Source organism: Balaenoptera borealis (genome assembly GCF_965194805.1).
Source record: "Balaenoptera borealis genome assembly, chromosome: 3".
NCBI lineage: Eukaryota > Metazoa > Chordata > Mammalia > Artiodactyla > Balaenopteridae > Balaenoptera > Balaenoptera borealis.
This window is the reverse complement of record NC_138866.1, coordinates 93,150,734-93,166,417: the sequence shown is the minus strand read 5'-3', so window position 1 is coordinate 93,166,417 and position 15,684 is coordinate 93,150,734. Positions and strand designations below refer to the sequence as shown.

The 15,684-nt window shown below is 35.7% G+C and overlaps 1 protein-coding gene across 5 annotated transcripts in view; it reads left to right on the top strand.

Annotated features, from left to right (window-relative positions):
- SPPL2A (signal peptide peptidase like 2A) overlaps nucleotides 1–13,008 on the top strand; it is a 52,999-nt gene extending 39,991 nt beyond the window's left edge. For 4 of the 5 annotated variants that reach the window (XM_082387928.1, XM_082387927.1, XM_082387931.1 and 1 more), the window contains 2 exons: nucleotides 933–1,093; nucleotides 9,202–13,008. In XM_082387928.1, coding sequence (XP_082244054.1) covers nucleotides 933–1,093; nucleotides 9,202–9,273 — 233 coding nt within the window. In that variant the 3' untranslated portion in view covers nucleotides 9,274–13,008. The remainder of the gene's footprint in view (nucleotides 1–932; nucleotides 1,094–9,201) is intronic. The other variant, XM_082387930.1, reaches the window with a different exon arrangement.
- The last annotated feature ends 2,676 nt before the right edge of the window (nucleotides 13,009–15,684 follow it).

Here is a 15,684-nt window from a genome sequence, read left to right as displayed (position 1 = left end):
TCTCAAAGTCTGTACACCAAAGTTCTTTATTCTTAGGTAAATGGCCTGCACTAGAGCCATTTAGATACTGTTCTAGCAAGGTTTTCAATTCCACAGTGGAATTAAATCTAGTAAATTAAAAGTGTACATTAGTGGTAGAAAACGGTGTTGCTAGAAATAGTTACCCTGACAGTAAGAAAGAACAGCTAAGTAAGTGAAAGGATGAAAAAGGGGAAATTATAAAGAAATAAGAAAAGCAGTCTGAGGCCATTAAGTATAGTACTCCCAAAAGGCATTAACATATTAGAGTCCAGCACCAATCAGTGTGATAGAATAAAATAACTCAATGAAAAGACAGATAATAGGTCTGTCAACTCTGCTGTGTAACTTTGGGCAACTCACTTAACTTCACTGGTCCTCCATTATCTCATCTCTAAAGCAAGAAGGTGGACTGCATTGTCCATAAATGCCCTTCTAGCTCCAATATTCTGAGATCCTGTGTTCATAATGAGACCCTGAATCATTAATAAAAGATCAAATGACATTTGGTATGTGCTTGTTGAAGAAGACCAGGAAGTATATAATCAATATTAGGAAGATTTTTCAAAGCAACCTTTAGTACCTACAGGCACAGATTTTAGTTACCTAAAATGTGGAACAACTCAGCATCCTTAATAGTGGCAGATAATTGAGGCTTCCTTGAATTATTATCTTTATCAATGATTAATGATTAGGATAATTATAATGAAAATACTGACCAGTTTCCAAAGTTTTCAAAAGCTCTGTAGAATGTGTCTCCTAACTACTGTCTAGGAAAATAATGAAATTATGAAAAGAAGTCATAGGGCAAAAACGTCCTTAGAAATATTCGAAAACCAGTACTTTAGTGACAGAGTTAAAATCCACCTTTGATAGCATATAGAAATTGCTGATACTTGATATTCTTCTTGCAGCCTATGCCGTCGGTATGATACTTACCTTTGTTGTTCTGGTGCTGATGAAAAAGGGGCAACCTGCTCTCCTCTATTTAGTACCTTGCACACTTATTACTGCCTCAGTTGTTGCTTGGAGACGTAAGGAAATGAAAAAGTTCTGGAAAGGTAATGGCTATCAGGTATGTGCTTATATCTTGGTTACCAAGTTATCTTATGACATTGCCTAACTTTGGATGGGAACTGCTTGTATATATCAAAGCTTTTACATGCCAAAAAGTTGCCTTGAATTTGTCAGGATGTCCTAAGTTTTTTCCACTACTACCCTCTTACTATTCACCTGCTGCATCATCAGTTCTCATCCCCACTGCAATCTGATGCCAAAATTCTGGTGACTCAAGATAAAACTACCAAGAAGCATGGGAGGGCATCAGGGAAAATCAAAACGGCATTTCAACATGAGTTTTCAAAATCTACACAAAAGTCGCCTTCATGAAAGATAAAACCCTTGTTTAAGTACTAGATTTTGATACTGACATTAGCTATTTATAGTAAGAGTCCTGAGATTTTGCAGATAAAAAGTACTCTCTCCAGCATATAAATGGGCCTAACGAAATGAAAGAGGGCACTCATTTCAGATTTAAATGGATCAAGATTAACCTTTCTGTAAAATTCCTAGAACAGAGAATATCAGATACCAGAATCTATCATGTTTGAATTATTTCTTCATTGAAGTTAAACCCCTTTCTTCTTTTCCTAAATGTTCTTGGTATTCCTGTAAAGTTTGTTTGTTTGCTTCGAAATTAAAGAGGGTTGGGAAACCCTTGCCTGTTGAGGTCATGGTCATGGCATTGATCCCTTCATGAGGCAGTTAGCTCTTCTTTGCCCTATTACAACAAACTACCCTCTGTCATCCACCCTCATGCATGCATGTCAGTGATCATATGAACAAAAATAGAGATACTTTGGGTAGATGGCTGTAATTCTGTTAGTAGATAAATCGTTCAAAGTTCATATCCACCTTGTGGGTGGTTGTAGTGTCATCTTTATTTAACAAGAGGTGATTAGCACATTAAGTTAGACTACTATAATTGAAAAAAGCACCAGCTTAGAATTCTTTGGGGTAAGTCTTATAATTTCTTTAAGATTAGGATAAATACCTGCCTTTCCTACCTCACAATGCCATTGTCTCAACTTGTATTTATACACATAGAATTAGTTTATGGCCACAAGGTCCTTGACTAAACTAGTAAGATAGCTTGTAACTTCCATGAAGAGGACACCCACATGGAATGTTTTATAGATTTTGAAAAGTTAAGGTATGTCCTACAACACACACTCTAATACTTGTTTCATTTTGTTTTGTTTTTAATATTTATTTATTTATTTGGTTGGTTGCGCCAGGTCTTAGTTGTGGCAGGCAGGTTCCTTAGTTGCAACAGGTGGGCTCCTGAGTTGTGGCTCGTGGGCTCCTTAGTTGTGGCATGCAAACTCTTAGTTGTGGCATGCATGTGAGATTTAGTTCCCTGACCAGGGATCGAACCTGGGCCCCCTGCTTTGGGAGCACGGAGCCTTAACCACTGTGCCACCAGGGAAGTCCCTAATACTAGTTTTTGAAAGTCACATCCCAAGAAGTGCTCTTTGTCATCATTTTTTAAAAATAGTTTTCTATTTCTTCACTTAGCAAATGTTTATTGAGCAGTTCTATTGAGCCAGGTACTGTTGTAGGTGCTGTTGATAAAAGATGAACAAGTTAGAAGCAGGCCTACTCTCACGGCCTCTTGAAAGTTACAGTCTAGTGGAGGATACAAATAGAGTCACTAACAATAAAGTGTGATGAATGTGAGTTATGGCAGGTGCCATGAAAACTAGAAGTGGGACACCCAGTGCTTATGGTTTTGAGACAGTCAAAGGTGATTTGGGGAAGGGAAGCTTCTTAAAGAATGTTAAGTTTATGGGACTTCCCTGGTGGCACAGTGGTTAAGAATCCGCCTGCCAATGCAGGGGACAGGGGTTCGAGCCCTGGTCTGGGAAGATGCCACATGCCACGGAGCAACTAAACCTGTGTGCCACGACTACTGAGCCTGCGCTCTAGAGCCCGCGAGCCACAACTACTGAGTCCGCGTGCTGCAACTACTGACTCCCACACGCCTAGAGCCTGTGCTCTGCAACAAGAGAAGCCACCACAATGAGAAGGCTGCGCACCGCAATGAAGAGTAGCCCCCGCTCGCCACAACTAGAGAAATCCCGTGCACAGCAACAAAGACCCAACGCAGCCAAAAAGAAAAAAAAAAGAATGTTAAGTTTATGTTGAGCCTTTAAGACTGAGCCATGTGTTCCATATTGAGAGAACCATAACTTCAAAGGCTTGGAGGGAAGAGCATTGACAGATTTAGGAACGAAATGAAGTTTAGGATGGCTATCCTATTGAGTAAGAATAGGGGAGCAGTAGGAGATGAAAACTGGAGAAGGAAGCAAGGGAAAGAGTCTGTAGGGTCTTGTAAGCCATGTTCAAGAGCTTGGACTCTATCCTAAGAATATTGGAGACCATTTTAAGAGTTTTAAGAAATCTAGAAAATGGATTGGAGGAGGGAGCAAAACTTGAGGCAGCTATTACAATTAGAAGCAGTGGTAGCCAGAATTAGAAAGGTAGTGAGATTGAGAGAAGTGAACAAGGTCAAGAGAAATTGACCTAATTTCACATAATTAATGTGATCTGGTGATAGATTCAGTGTAGGGAGAGGAAGTGGAGTCCAAGATTTTTGGCTTGGGTAGCTGAGTGGGTGGATGGTGACACCACTCACTGAGATTAAGAAGGGCAACAGATTTGAGAGACAAGATGATGAATTCAGTGTTGGACATTTCAGAATACCTATGGGACTACCAGGAAAAGAGAAGTAAGCAGTTGAATAAACATCTCCTGATATGCAGGAGACAGGCCTAGCTAGAGACAGAAATTTGGGAGTGTCACTAGCATACTCCGTGAGTGAGAATGTAGAGGGAGAAGAAAAGGCTCAGGACAGAACTGTGACCAAGAGGTTTCTCCTTTTAGGGGCACTTATCTTATTAACTGATTATGAGGCAAATCAGGACAAAGAGGATGAGCAACATGGGGAAACTTTGTTTAGGGTTAGAGTTTAAATTTGGGACAGTTAATGAGAGCACGTGGTACTATCTTACAGAATTAAGTATGTTTGTTGTTATTTTCATCAGCAGCATTTTATTTTTACTTGTAAATTTTTCCTTCCCCTTTAATGCAGCTTTAAGGGTCAGGTGGTTTATTATAGCACCTTTCCTCCTTTCTCTCTCCATGCTTTTTATTGAGGAGAATGGGGATGGTAGGTAAGAATGGACTTCAACCAAGGGATGCATTTATATTCCCTATGAATAAGTGCTCTGCCCTGGACCATTCAAGTTTCATTCTTAAAAATTGTGACCTTGAAAGAAATGATGATTCTGATTCACAACAGCTACATATAAAGTTAAAGATCATTGCAGCTGGACACAAAGCCATAGTAAATAGTTACAGAAGGATGGACTCCAGGGCCTTCACTCTAAGACATAGATGCTAAATAAGACAGTTGATTGTAGGAAAATCCATTTTAAAGTGTCAAAAAATAGGACAATTTTGGTTATACACTTCTCACTTTTGTAGTGTGGTATCATAATTTTATTACATAAGACATTCAGAATATAAAATACCACATAGTAATAAAAAGCATGGATTCTGGTGCCAGACTGCCTAAGTTTGAATTCTGATTTTGTTAATTATTAGCCATGTGACCTTAGGCAAGTTACTTAGCTTCTCGGTGCCTCAGTTTCCTCCAGTGTAAGATGGGATAATAATCAGCCTACTTCAGAAGTTTGCTGTAATAGATGCAAATTGCTTAGTACAGTACCTGGCACGTTGTTAGCACTATAAATGTATTTGCTATTATTATTTGTAGGAATTGAGTTTTTTTGTTCTGGTTTATTTGTTTGGTTTGGTGGTTATTTTTCAATTCATTAACTGATTTCTACTTTCCTGGTTTGGATATTAAAACTTTGGGTCTTTGTTAAATCTGCTTCCTTTTAACTTATTTGTAAAAGGCCATCACAAGCCTCAGAGAAAAGATTTTGTTAAACATGGTCATTTTCTCACAGAAAATATTAAGCATGGACATTTCCTGAAATTTTAGGCAAGCTAGTTGCAGAATATTATAAACTGCTGCCAGGAGAGAGTCTATTTTTCCATAAAACTAGCCTTTTAAAAAATTATAGAATGTAATGCCTTCTGTTAATGTGAAAAAGAAAATCTCTCATTCCTTTTGTCCAACCTTTAAAGTCCAACTTAATTTAGCTCAAATGTTGTCATTTGTGGAAGACAGTATATTATAGCTTTGGCATCAGTTCTGGCAAATTATTTAATCTCTGAAGACTCCTCGTTCATAAAATGAGGTTGGATTCATAGGGAAGTAGGAGAATCTAATCTATAGAGGTAGGTTAGTCCAAAACTTAGTGAGGCAAGTGGATGTTGAAATCAGATAAGGCTAGCAGAGGCTTTGGAAGTAGAACAGGGAACCTCAACAAGCCTGGGAAAATAAAGGGAGACTAGGTATGGACTTAGTGTAGGAAAGGCCTGAGAATCAGCCCTGAAGACAACCCTCAGGCCATTACTGGTTCATCTCTTTGGCTAACAGTATAATAATCCTTTCCCTCTTCTCCCCCTACCTCCATTATCTGTTTCCAGAATATCCCTTATATAACTCCCAACTCAAAATCTGCCTTCTCCAAGCAGATATCCAAGAGTTCTCCAGTTGAAATCAGGTTCACCTTTCCCCATATTTTTTTTAGACTTTGACTTTAAATACTTATTGACACCTGCCTTGTAGTGTAGATATTGTGTATGCTTCCCTCACTTAAGTTATTAGCTCCTAGGTGTTAGGAACCCACAGTGCTGATAACAGTGTTTTATACACTGTAAATTCTCAGTCTATGTTATTGAAATTCTTCATGCAAAGCAATTATAATGTTCAGTCCTTAAGGCACTGACCTTTAATCACTTTTGTGTGTGTGTGTGTAAGCTTCTGAGTTGTGTTTTAGCAGCCTTCATAAAATTACCAAAAATGTTAATAAGGTATTGTAAAAGTGTGGCACTTTTGAAACATTAAACTAGACATATCTCTACAGTCTTTATATATAACCATTTTTTGCAAGTGCCAAAAGTTTTTGCTACTGTTTTGAAAAAAAATCAAATGTAAAGCAAGTAATATAAATTAAAATCAGAATCTAACAGCACATTTGTTTATGCTGTTATCATTTGATTCATTCTAATGCCTGATTTTAGCATTGAGTGTAAGCGTAGTAGAAAGCAGGACTTTTCCACTGGAGATTTTTTAAAGTCATGGGTAGCCCTGATAGCCTTTTTATACTGTTTTCGAAGGGCAAATTATACCTTGTTTTTTGCTGAAACTTAGAGACTTCATAGAAATACTTTAGTGTTTTACTTGGAGTCATTCAGCCCTTCCATGAATTTCTCTAATCAAAAAAGTAAAGTTTTCTATAGGATTTCATTAAATGATACCAGTTTGGAAATCTTAATTGTATATTTTCTATAGCTCAAAGCTACTTACACTATATTTTTTATGAACTATTTTTCTGGAGTGCTTTAAGAGCTACAATATTCAGTTTCCCTTGTTTTATAATGAGTGTAGAGAAAGTTAAGGTGTTTTTTCTCTAAGGAGAAAAATTAAGTGGTGGCATAATTACTTTGGCATATAGAACAATTAATAGAAATCATCTTTTGGGGAGAATTTTTTGCTTCTAATCCTAAATCAGTGGAGTTAGATTTATGCAGCAACCTCCAATGGGCTGTTTTACTCTGGGTGGGAAGTAAGTTTTCAATTTGTTAATATCCAGTAAACAGTGGGTTTGTCTCTGTTAAATGTCACTAGTGCTTCTAATTATTTTTAGAAGTCACAAGCTGTAACTGACAAGTCAGAATACAGAGATACTTAGAACAACTCTGCTGTAGTATCAACAACTCTCTAGTTACTGCACTTTAATGAGCATTTTATTAGGCTGTTTCTGGCGATTGGTTCAGAGCTATCAATAACTGCCAGGTTAGTCGACCCAGTTTCAGAGAACATCTTTTCTAAATTGAGCTTGCCTATTTACAAATATTAAGAAAAAAATTTACATGAATTTTCTGGTTAATTTTATTATCTATGTTAAATTTTGTTGTGTTTTTAAAATCCTATTTCAAGTGTGCTCTTTATTTTTGTGTTGTTTTTTTTGAAAAGTCAGTAAAGAAAAGTAAATACAGAGTAGAGATGTCATTTCTCAATAAGTTGATTTTGCAAGTTTTTTTCTTTTTAACTAATATATTTCTATATTTAGACATTAGATTACAGTGCCAATGAGGTACCAGAGGATTAGGAAAGAAGAGGCACATTATAACTTAGAGTTATGTAGGCTATTATTTCATTAGGTTACAGTTACCAGGGTCAGCAGGTCTTGGGGAAGAAAGAGGGTTTTTCCCCAACATCCATTCGGCAGTTCTCTGTCCCCACAGCTCCAGCCTCTTACACCGGAGTGTCTATAAATTGCTAGAAAAAAAGGGGGGCTAAATATATCTTACGTGCTTCTTCTTTCCCTCTCTCATTTAAATTGTGACTAAAATCAACTCTTCAACAACTTCGTCTTTTGTGTTACCTATCTTGATTTGGCATTTATGCGCCCCCCCCACCTGCCACAGAAGTGCTATAAATATGCAACTACATTAATCCAGGGGATATCTTTGGCAAATAGAGGACCTCAAAACTGATTGTTTAGGGGCTTGAAATGACTCATAGAGTATCAGCAGGTTTGGGTTTTATAAGCTGTCTCCATCACTTGAGACAGTTGTCAGCTGAAAGCCTCAGCTCATGTTTGTAGTCTTCTTTGTCTGGCACGTCCAGAGACCCCATCTGGAAATTATTCCTCTCTCTGCTTCCTCTTCCAAAAAACACTAAAGCTTTTAGAATCAGTTTATAAAAATGGGAACATTTATCTTGCTTGTCTTCTACTTCTTAGTAAAGGAGAAGGGAAAAACTACATCACAATACTTAAATTTAATCACCAATCTAAAAATCTTTGACAATCTTCAGAAAGACATTAAGTACTTTTTCTTTTCCTATTTTTTTTATAGGTCACACTTTACTTTTTTAAATTAATTAATTTATTTATTTTTGGCTGCATTGGGTTGTTGCTGCACGTGGGCTTTCTCTAGTTGCGGCGAGCAGGGGCTACTCTTCGTTGTGGTGCGCGGGCTTCTCATTGTGGTGGCTTCTCTTTGTTGCGGAGCACCGGCTCTTGGTGCACAGGCTTCAGTAGTTGCGGCACGTGGGCTCAGTAGTTGTGACTCATGGGCTCTAGAGCGCAGGCTCAGTATTTGTGGTGCACGGGCTTAGTTGCTCCGTGGCATGTGGGATCATCCTGGACCGGGGCTCGAACCCATGTCCCCTGCGTTGGCAGGTGGATTTTTAACCACTGCATCACCAGGGAAGTCCCTTTTTTCCTATTTTTAATTAGTTTTATCTGAAGAACAGGGTAAAAACACTGAAAACATTTAAGTGTTTCTTCCTTCATTCCCAAACATGCAAAGATTTTTATGAGAATATGGGAGGAACTGAAGTGATCATTTGAGAGAAGTTCATGGTAATTCCCCTAAAATAGTCTATGGAAAGTATATTCTTGTTTTTGTTTTCAGATATCATTTGACTTTTAAGTACCTTTAATTTCTTTGCCCTTAGTAGAAGTTTTTGTCATACAGTCTTTTTAATATTTCATGTATCATTTAAAAATTATCCTAAGGTCAATTCAAGGTGTCAACCAGTTTATACTGTCCCTGAACCAGCAGGTATTCTCACAGTGGTTTGTGGTGCCATTTTTAGTTTTTCCACCTGTAGGAGTGGACACTGCTTGGAATAGTGTCCTGGAATAAGCATCAGGAATATCTTGTGATGGATATTCCCACTGCCATGCAGGGCAGTATTCATATTGGGAGATGGAAATAGTGGAAGATCCAGAGAAAGCACTTATCAGATTGGCCCTAGTCTAATGATTAAGCTTCCTGAAAGAGTCATTGTCACCCTGAGCATGTCCTTCCTTAGGAGTGTGGATGTTGAAACAGTACATTGCTCCAAAAGGAGTGCTCGGTTCCATGGAGCACTCTGTGTCTCTTAAAAACTGGGACTCCTTTTGCCAAATTAGTGAATACTGGGGGCAAGTTGAAAATTTGCATTTCCTAACATCTTTTATTTATGCCTAGATGATGGACCATCTGGACTATGCAACAAATGAAGAAAACCCTGTGACTGCTGGTGAACAGATTGTCCAATAATAATATTATGTGGACTTGCAATAATGTGTCAATTGATTTTCTACAAATAGAGTTGGCCGTTTTAAATTGGCTTTTGAATTGACAATCTGAAAGAAACTTCAATGATGTGCTTGCAAATATGTATTTTTAAGAGCTGGTACTGACGACTACATGATAAGTAATTAAAATACATTTGCTTTTAACTATGTTAAAGTTGTGCCTTCACATTAAATAAAAGCATATGGTCTGTGTAATTTTCAAGATGCAATATATACAGTATATTTTTCTAAAAAAAAGTCTTCATCCACCCCTGTACTTTTCTTACTGAAATCTCTTTCTTTCAACTTTAATGATAGTTAAAAGTATTTGTCAAAGTGAGTTTCTGAACAGATTTTACTGTAAAGAATTATGCAAATTTTATGCTCTATAGAAATAACTGTTTAAGACCATGTAAGAAGGCAGTTCAGCAATGGAATTTTAGACCTTTTATCACTGCAGAGGTTAGAAATATATAATTTGGGAATATATATAAATGTGTATTTTTGTAGCATAAGTTTAAAAAAATCCCAATCCTTTTTTAAACTTGAGAACCTAAATTACTTCAGACTGCATATGTATTATATTAGAATATTTTTCCAGATATAGAGAAACATAATATATAGAACTAGTCATTAAAAGGAAACAAAAACTGAAATCCACAGTTTTCAGTTCTGCTGTTTCCTTGAAGATGTAGCTTAAATTTCTAAACTAACATTTAATTCCACTATGGTATTTCTGATCTCTGAAGTTTGGTTCTGCTAATGTTAAGACATAATATTTTGTAAAAATTATTTTTCTTATTAAATTATGTATTAATACATATGACTCATTGTTTGAGTGTTAACATCCCTAATAATCCTCTCCCCTACCTTTTTTTCCCCTGATCCCTACTCCTTTCCCCATAGGAAACCACTGTTAACTTTTTAAAATTTGGATGGAGAATGGTTTACTAATATACAAAGTGTGCTTCAGAGAAAAGAATTGGAGACAGAAGACAGGAGACTGGGTGTTAGTCTCAATTTAATTACAAGAATTTGAGTAAATTTTATTAGCTCAATAAAACTGTATCTCAGCTTTCTCATCTGCAAAATGAGTGTGTTAGACCAACTAATCACTTTGGTATCTTCCAGCTTGAAAAAATCTTTCTCATTCTTTGCTAAATCTCAGATGTGGACTTGAACATTATCCTGGGAGTCACAGGTCACATTATCTTTCCATTTTCTTTTATTTTCTCTAAGAAATTCCCAAATGAAAAGTGATTGCAAAGACAGCAGGATTTTGTATTTCTCTGTGAATAATGTACAAGATATGTGAACAAATCCATGATTTTTCATCCTAAGGCCAGTTTAACTGATTAAAAGATAAAGCTAATGCCTTTAAAAATGGATCAGACCTTTGATGTTTGAACTAAATTTAGTATTTGAGGGAATTAGATGCTTTTGATTAATTGTTAAGTTGCTGAGTAATTTATAGATGTAGAAGCTCCCTTGACAGTCAGCCCTTCTTTCTACTTAATGCACTTATGGGTCATTTGGTTTATGGCAAATGACAAATAAGTATCTGACAAGTAAGAGTTCATGTTAATTTTGCCTCTATAATATAAAGCTTGAATTTTTTCCAAAGAATTTAATTTATTTGGCAGACTCTGATAGAGAGAACAGATTAAGTGCCATGTTAAAGCTCCAACTATATTTTCATTTATAATATCAATAAAATGTTTGCCAAAATACAGCTCTTTTAAGTAAAATTATCTGCACCCTTATCCCAGCTTTAGAATATTCAAAAGCCTCAACCACATTTTATGAAGAATGTTAAGAGAAAATTTTACATCTAGAAATCTGGAATCTTAATTCTTTGATGCAAATTCTACTTTATCCAACCATTAGTTATCAAGAAGGTAAAACCTTGTTCTAGTTTGCTATTTAAATCTTACAGATTAAATAGAAATAACATAAAAAGTGAAATTTCTTAAGTTTCTCCATCTTCAATATCAACTTTATATTATACTTAGTCCTTCTAGCAACTGAACTGAAAATATTTATAGAAATTACAATAAAGTGCAGAAATATTTTATTTGGGGAATCAAAATATAAGCAAAAGATAGTGGAGATGGAAATTTGGCTTTAGAAGACTGTATCATTTCGTCCTCTCTTGCCCTCCCATCACCAATAACTTTAAGGGGAAGAGAAGTTTATTTCCTAAACATGTCTTTAAAACAATAAGATATATTGTAGGAGATTACTTACTGCAAAAAAAAAAAAAGTCTGAGAAATTCCCTATGTACATTTTTGTAGTTTATCAAACAGAAATTATTAAATACCTCAAATTGTAAAGTCAATGATTTTTACTTCAGTTTAGTTTGACAAAGATAAATATGAGGTTTGTGGGAAAGGACTTTGATATTTTACTACGTTATGTTTCCTTCTAGCTTGTAGATTTTTTTTTTTAGATTAGCAATACCTTATTAGTAGACTCGGCAATTTATTTCTCTTTTGAAGGAAGAAAATTTTAACCCATCTGCTGTTGGCATTCATTGATTTTAGTTACATGTTCATAGAGATTTTGATGAAATGGTACATTTAGAGTAAATACAAATGAGCTTTCCAGTTTTCCTTTATTTTTTAAATTTCTGCCTTAGATATAAGCAAAAACTAATTTATTTAAGTTTGGTCTCTAAAATGTCAACTTGATCTCAGCTAATGAGACTTCACAAACAGGAATTGCTTTTCAGACTAGTGGATTGTACTAGTTTGAAAGGCTTTATATTTTCCCATTAACAAGGAAAAAAGTTGTTATGCCAAACAACCCGTTTTACAGTTTAAAAAATTTATTTTCAGTGCTCTATTTACCTCAGAGGTAATTCTAAAGGAGGTAGGGGAGGGTAATGAAAATAAAATCAAAATACTGAATAAAAATCAGTTTATGCTTTCTGGAAGAAAGATACTCTATAAATTCAAGAGATCTGAATCAAATGACTTAACCTTTTGGAATTTGAAAGAAATTATGTAGTACTCACAATTTGGATTACTGAATTTTCAGAGTAAAGAAAATGATTTATAAGAGTAATATACAGGCCATATTACAGTGAAAATCATATATGTAAATTTTCTTGTTTAATGTTTCCATAAGGACAGCTTTTGTATCTAAGAAAATGTTCATTGGGGAAAATTTTTTTAACTAAATTTTTTAGAATAGTCCTACATTATTTGCAATTAAGGGGCAACTAAAAGAAAAAAATGTGAAATATTTAATGTCATTATTTGTTTCTTTGGTTAGGCATAAAAAGTAAACAACTTATTTTCCTTTGGAATATGGATTTTTTTTTTCAGTGTCTAAAGTTTATCTGGTTAGCCTTGAGATTTCCCAATCAGACAAGTCAATGTAAATTAGGTGGGTTTTGCTTGTTTTATACCTTCTGTTGTCTTTTGATCATATGAGAACCTTTTTTAAAGTACATGATTGAATTTTTACTTCTTAGATGGAGGTTTGAGTATGAAATTCTTTTCTTTTAACACTTTGATATGTTAGTGTAAATTAGTACTTTTATAGCACTACTAGGCTTTATTTTTTTATGGAACATGATTTAAAATTTTTTGAAGTGTTAATTTGGCAGTGCTTTAAAACTCTTCATTATGTGCCAATACTGACAAGAAAAACAGGTTTTTTTAATGTATTGAATTCACTATGGTATTCAATAAATTCTATTTTAAAATAAAATTTGAGTTTGTTTTATTTTGAATGGTGAAAAATAATTGAAAATGAACTAAAAGCTACTAGATCATGTTCACATAAGGTGAAAATGATAATAATCACTTATGAAATTGTGTGGCTATTTTAAATCTGACAAATTATCCATAAAACCTAGACTCCATAAGTGTCATTCACTGGAAATTTATATTGATACATAATAGCTCTTAATAAATATTTATTGAATTGATATATCTATAGACTTTTTTTTACCAAGAAACTATCCTACCTGTTATAATGAGCATCCCTGACATTTGCAGCTTTGCTTATGTTCTCACAAATTACTAAGATCCCTGCTGCCATTGTACGGGGTAATTTTTTGTTTTTAACTTAGATGTGGATGACCCAGATATGTATCTGTAGTGGTTTTGTCTTGACCATATGTTGAGGAGTCCTGTTCAGAGGAGCCTTGTTTCATCCCACAGGCCCATATACCTGAAAAGATGCATAAGAAACTGGAAAGAGAGGCTCTCTTTAAGAAGAGAGGGAATAAGATGGGTTGAGCACAGGAGTGAGAGGGAGACTTATTTTTCACTGTATACTCTTGTACCTTTTACATTTTCTATCATATACGTCTATTAAGATTCAAAATACAAATCATAAAAATCTATTGAATTATTTTCCTCTTAATAGGTATTCATACTAACAGATGGTTAACTAATAAATTACTCATATATTTTCCTTAAGATAGTAAGCCTTGGAAAGAGTCTAATATGTATAGTGGGAGTAAAGGGAGAAATATTTAACCACTTGTCATGTTTTTTGTCTTAAAATTTATGTTCTGTACAAATTTATTAGCTTGAAATTCATTTTTTGCTAGAAAATAAGAGTAGAACTAAATTTTATAAGCTCATTCCCATTTTTATAATCCCATGAAGACTCCAGAATTGAGATCAGAAGTTCTCAACTTAATATTTCTTTGTGGCCCTTAACCAAATGACCCACAACAAATTAAAAATAAAGCAAAAGTGGGAATTCCCTGGCGGTCTAGTGGTTAGGACTCAGTGCTTTCACTGCCGGAGCCAGGGTTCAGTCCCTGGTCCAGGAACTAAGATCCCACAAGCTGTGTGGCACGGCCAAAAAAAAGGCAAAAGTAAAAATAATGAATCACTGAAAAGCATTGACAATGGAAAACAATGTCCAATTCCAGGCAACACTAATGATAACAAAGTATCCTTCCTAAAAGTTTTGGAAATTTCAACTACCTGCATATGAGCTCTTAGAATAGACACTTTGCACTTGCAGCAATAGCCAGACTCGGCAGAATTCTGGAGAGAGAGCTCTGTAAACTGCAGTAAGGCACTAATTCTTAACAGCTCTCTTAGGAGGTTATGGGTACAGTAAGTCCCCTACATACGAATGAGTTCCATTCTGAGACCGTGTTCATAGGTCCAATTTGTTCGTAAGTCCAACAAAGCCTAGGTACCCAACTAACACTATCGGCTATATAGGGTAATAGGTTTATAATACTTTTCACACAAATAATACATTAAAAAAAACGAAACACAAAAAATAAAACATTTTTAATCTTACAGTACAGTACCTTGAAAAGTACAGTAGTATAACACAACAGCTGGCATACAGGGGCTGGCATCGAGTGAACAGACAAGAAGAGTTACTGACTGGAGGAGAGAGAGGAGATGGGAGATGGTAGAGCTGAAGGATCGTCAGCAATAGGAGACAAGGAGGGCAAGCTGCAATTTCACTCATGCCTGACGTTGATGGCACAGGTTCTGTTTCCTTGCTGGATTCAATTCTATCTACCCTCTTGAAAAAACGATCCAGTGATGTCTGGGTAGTAGCTCATTTTTTCTCGTCATAGATGACATGGTAGCACTGGATTGCATTCTGAACGGCTGCTGCAAACTTCATGTACCATTCTATGTTCTGGTCCTGTGCCTCAAAAACTAACAGTGCCTCGGGACTTCCCTAGTGGTCCAGTGGTTGAGAATCTGCCTTCCAATGCAGGGGATGCGAGTTTGATCCCTGGTCAGGGAACTAAGATCCCACATGTTGCAGGGCAACTAAGCAGGCACGCCACGACTACTGAGCCCATGCACCACAACTAGAGAGAAGCCCATGTGCAGCAACAAAAGATACCACGTGCGGCAACTAAGACCCGACACAGCCAAAAATAAATTAAAACAAAAACAAAAACAAAAAAGAACTAATAGTGCCTCCTCAAATAAAGACAATCCCCTTGCCATTTCCTGCATAGTGAATCTCTTTAGTTATTCAGTTACTTCTTCCTCTTGTCTCTCTTCGTCCTTTCTCTGGGCCTCCAATTCCATCAGGTCTTCATTAGTAAGCTACACAAAGTAAGCACAGAAAAGCACAACCACGTGTAGAGAATGCATGCACGTGACAATGTACACCAGACATGTGAACTAACTTACGTGATTGGACATGTGAACACAGGTTTGCATCTTTGAAAGTTCACAACTTGAAAGTTTACTGTAAATAGTTCTTAACCTTAGCTGTAAATGAAAGTCTATGGTTTGGCCTGTCATTATGTTAAAAACAACCTTCCAATTTAGATCATAGGGTCACTTCTTTAGATAAGTGGGAAAGGTATCAATTGGATTCTAATTAATAGTTACGTGTTAATAGGCTCTGCTAGCTATAGAAAACCAAGTAATTTTTTAC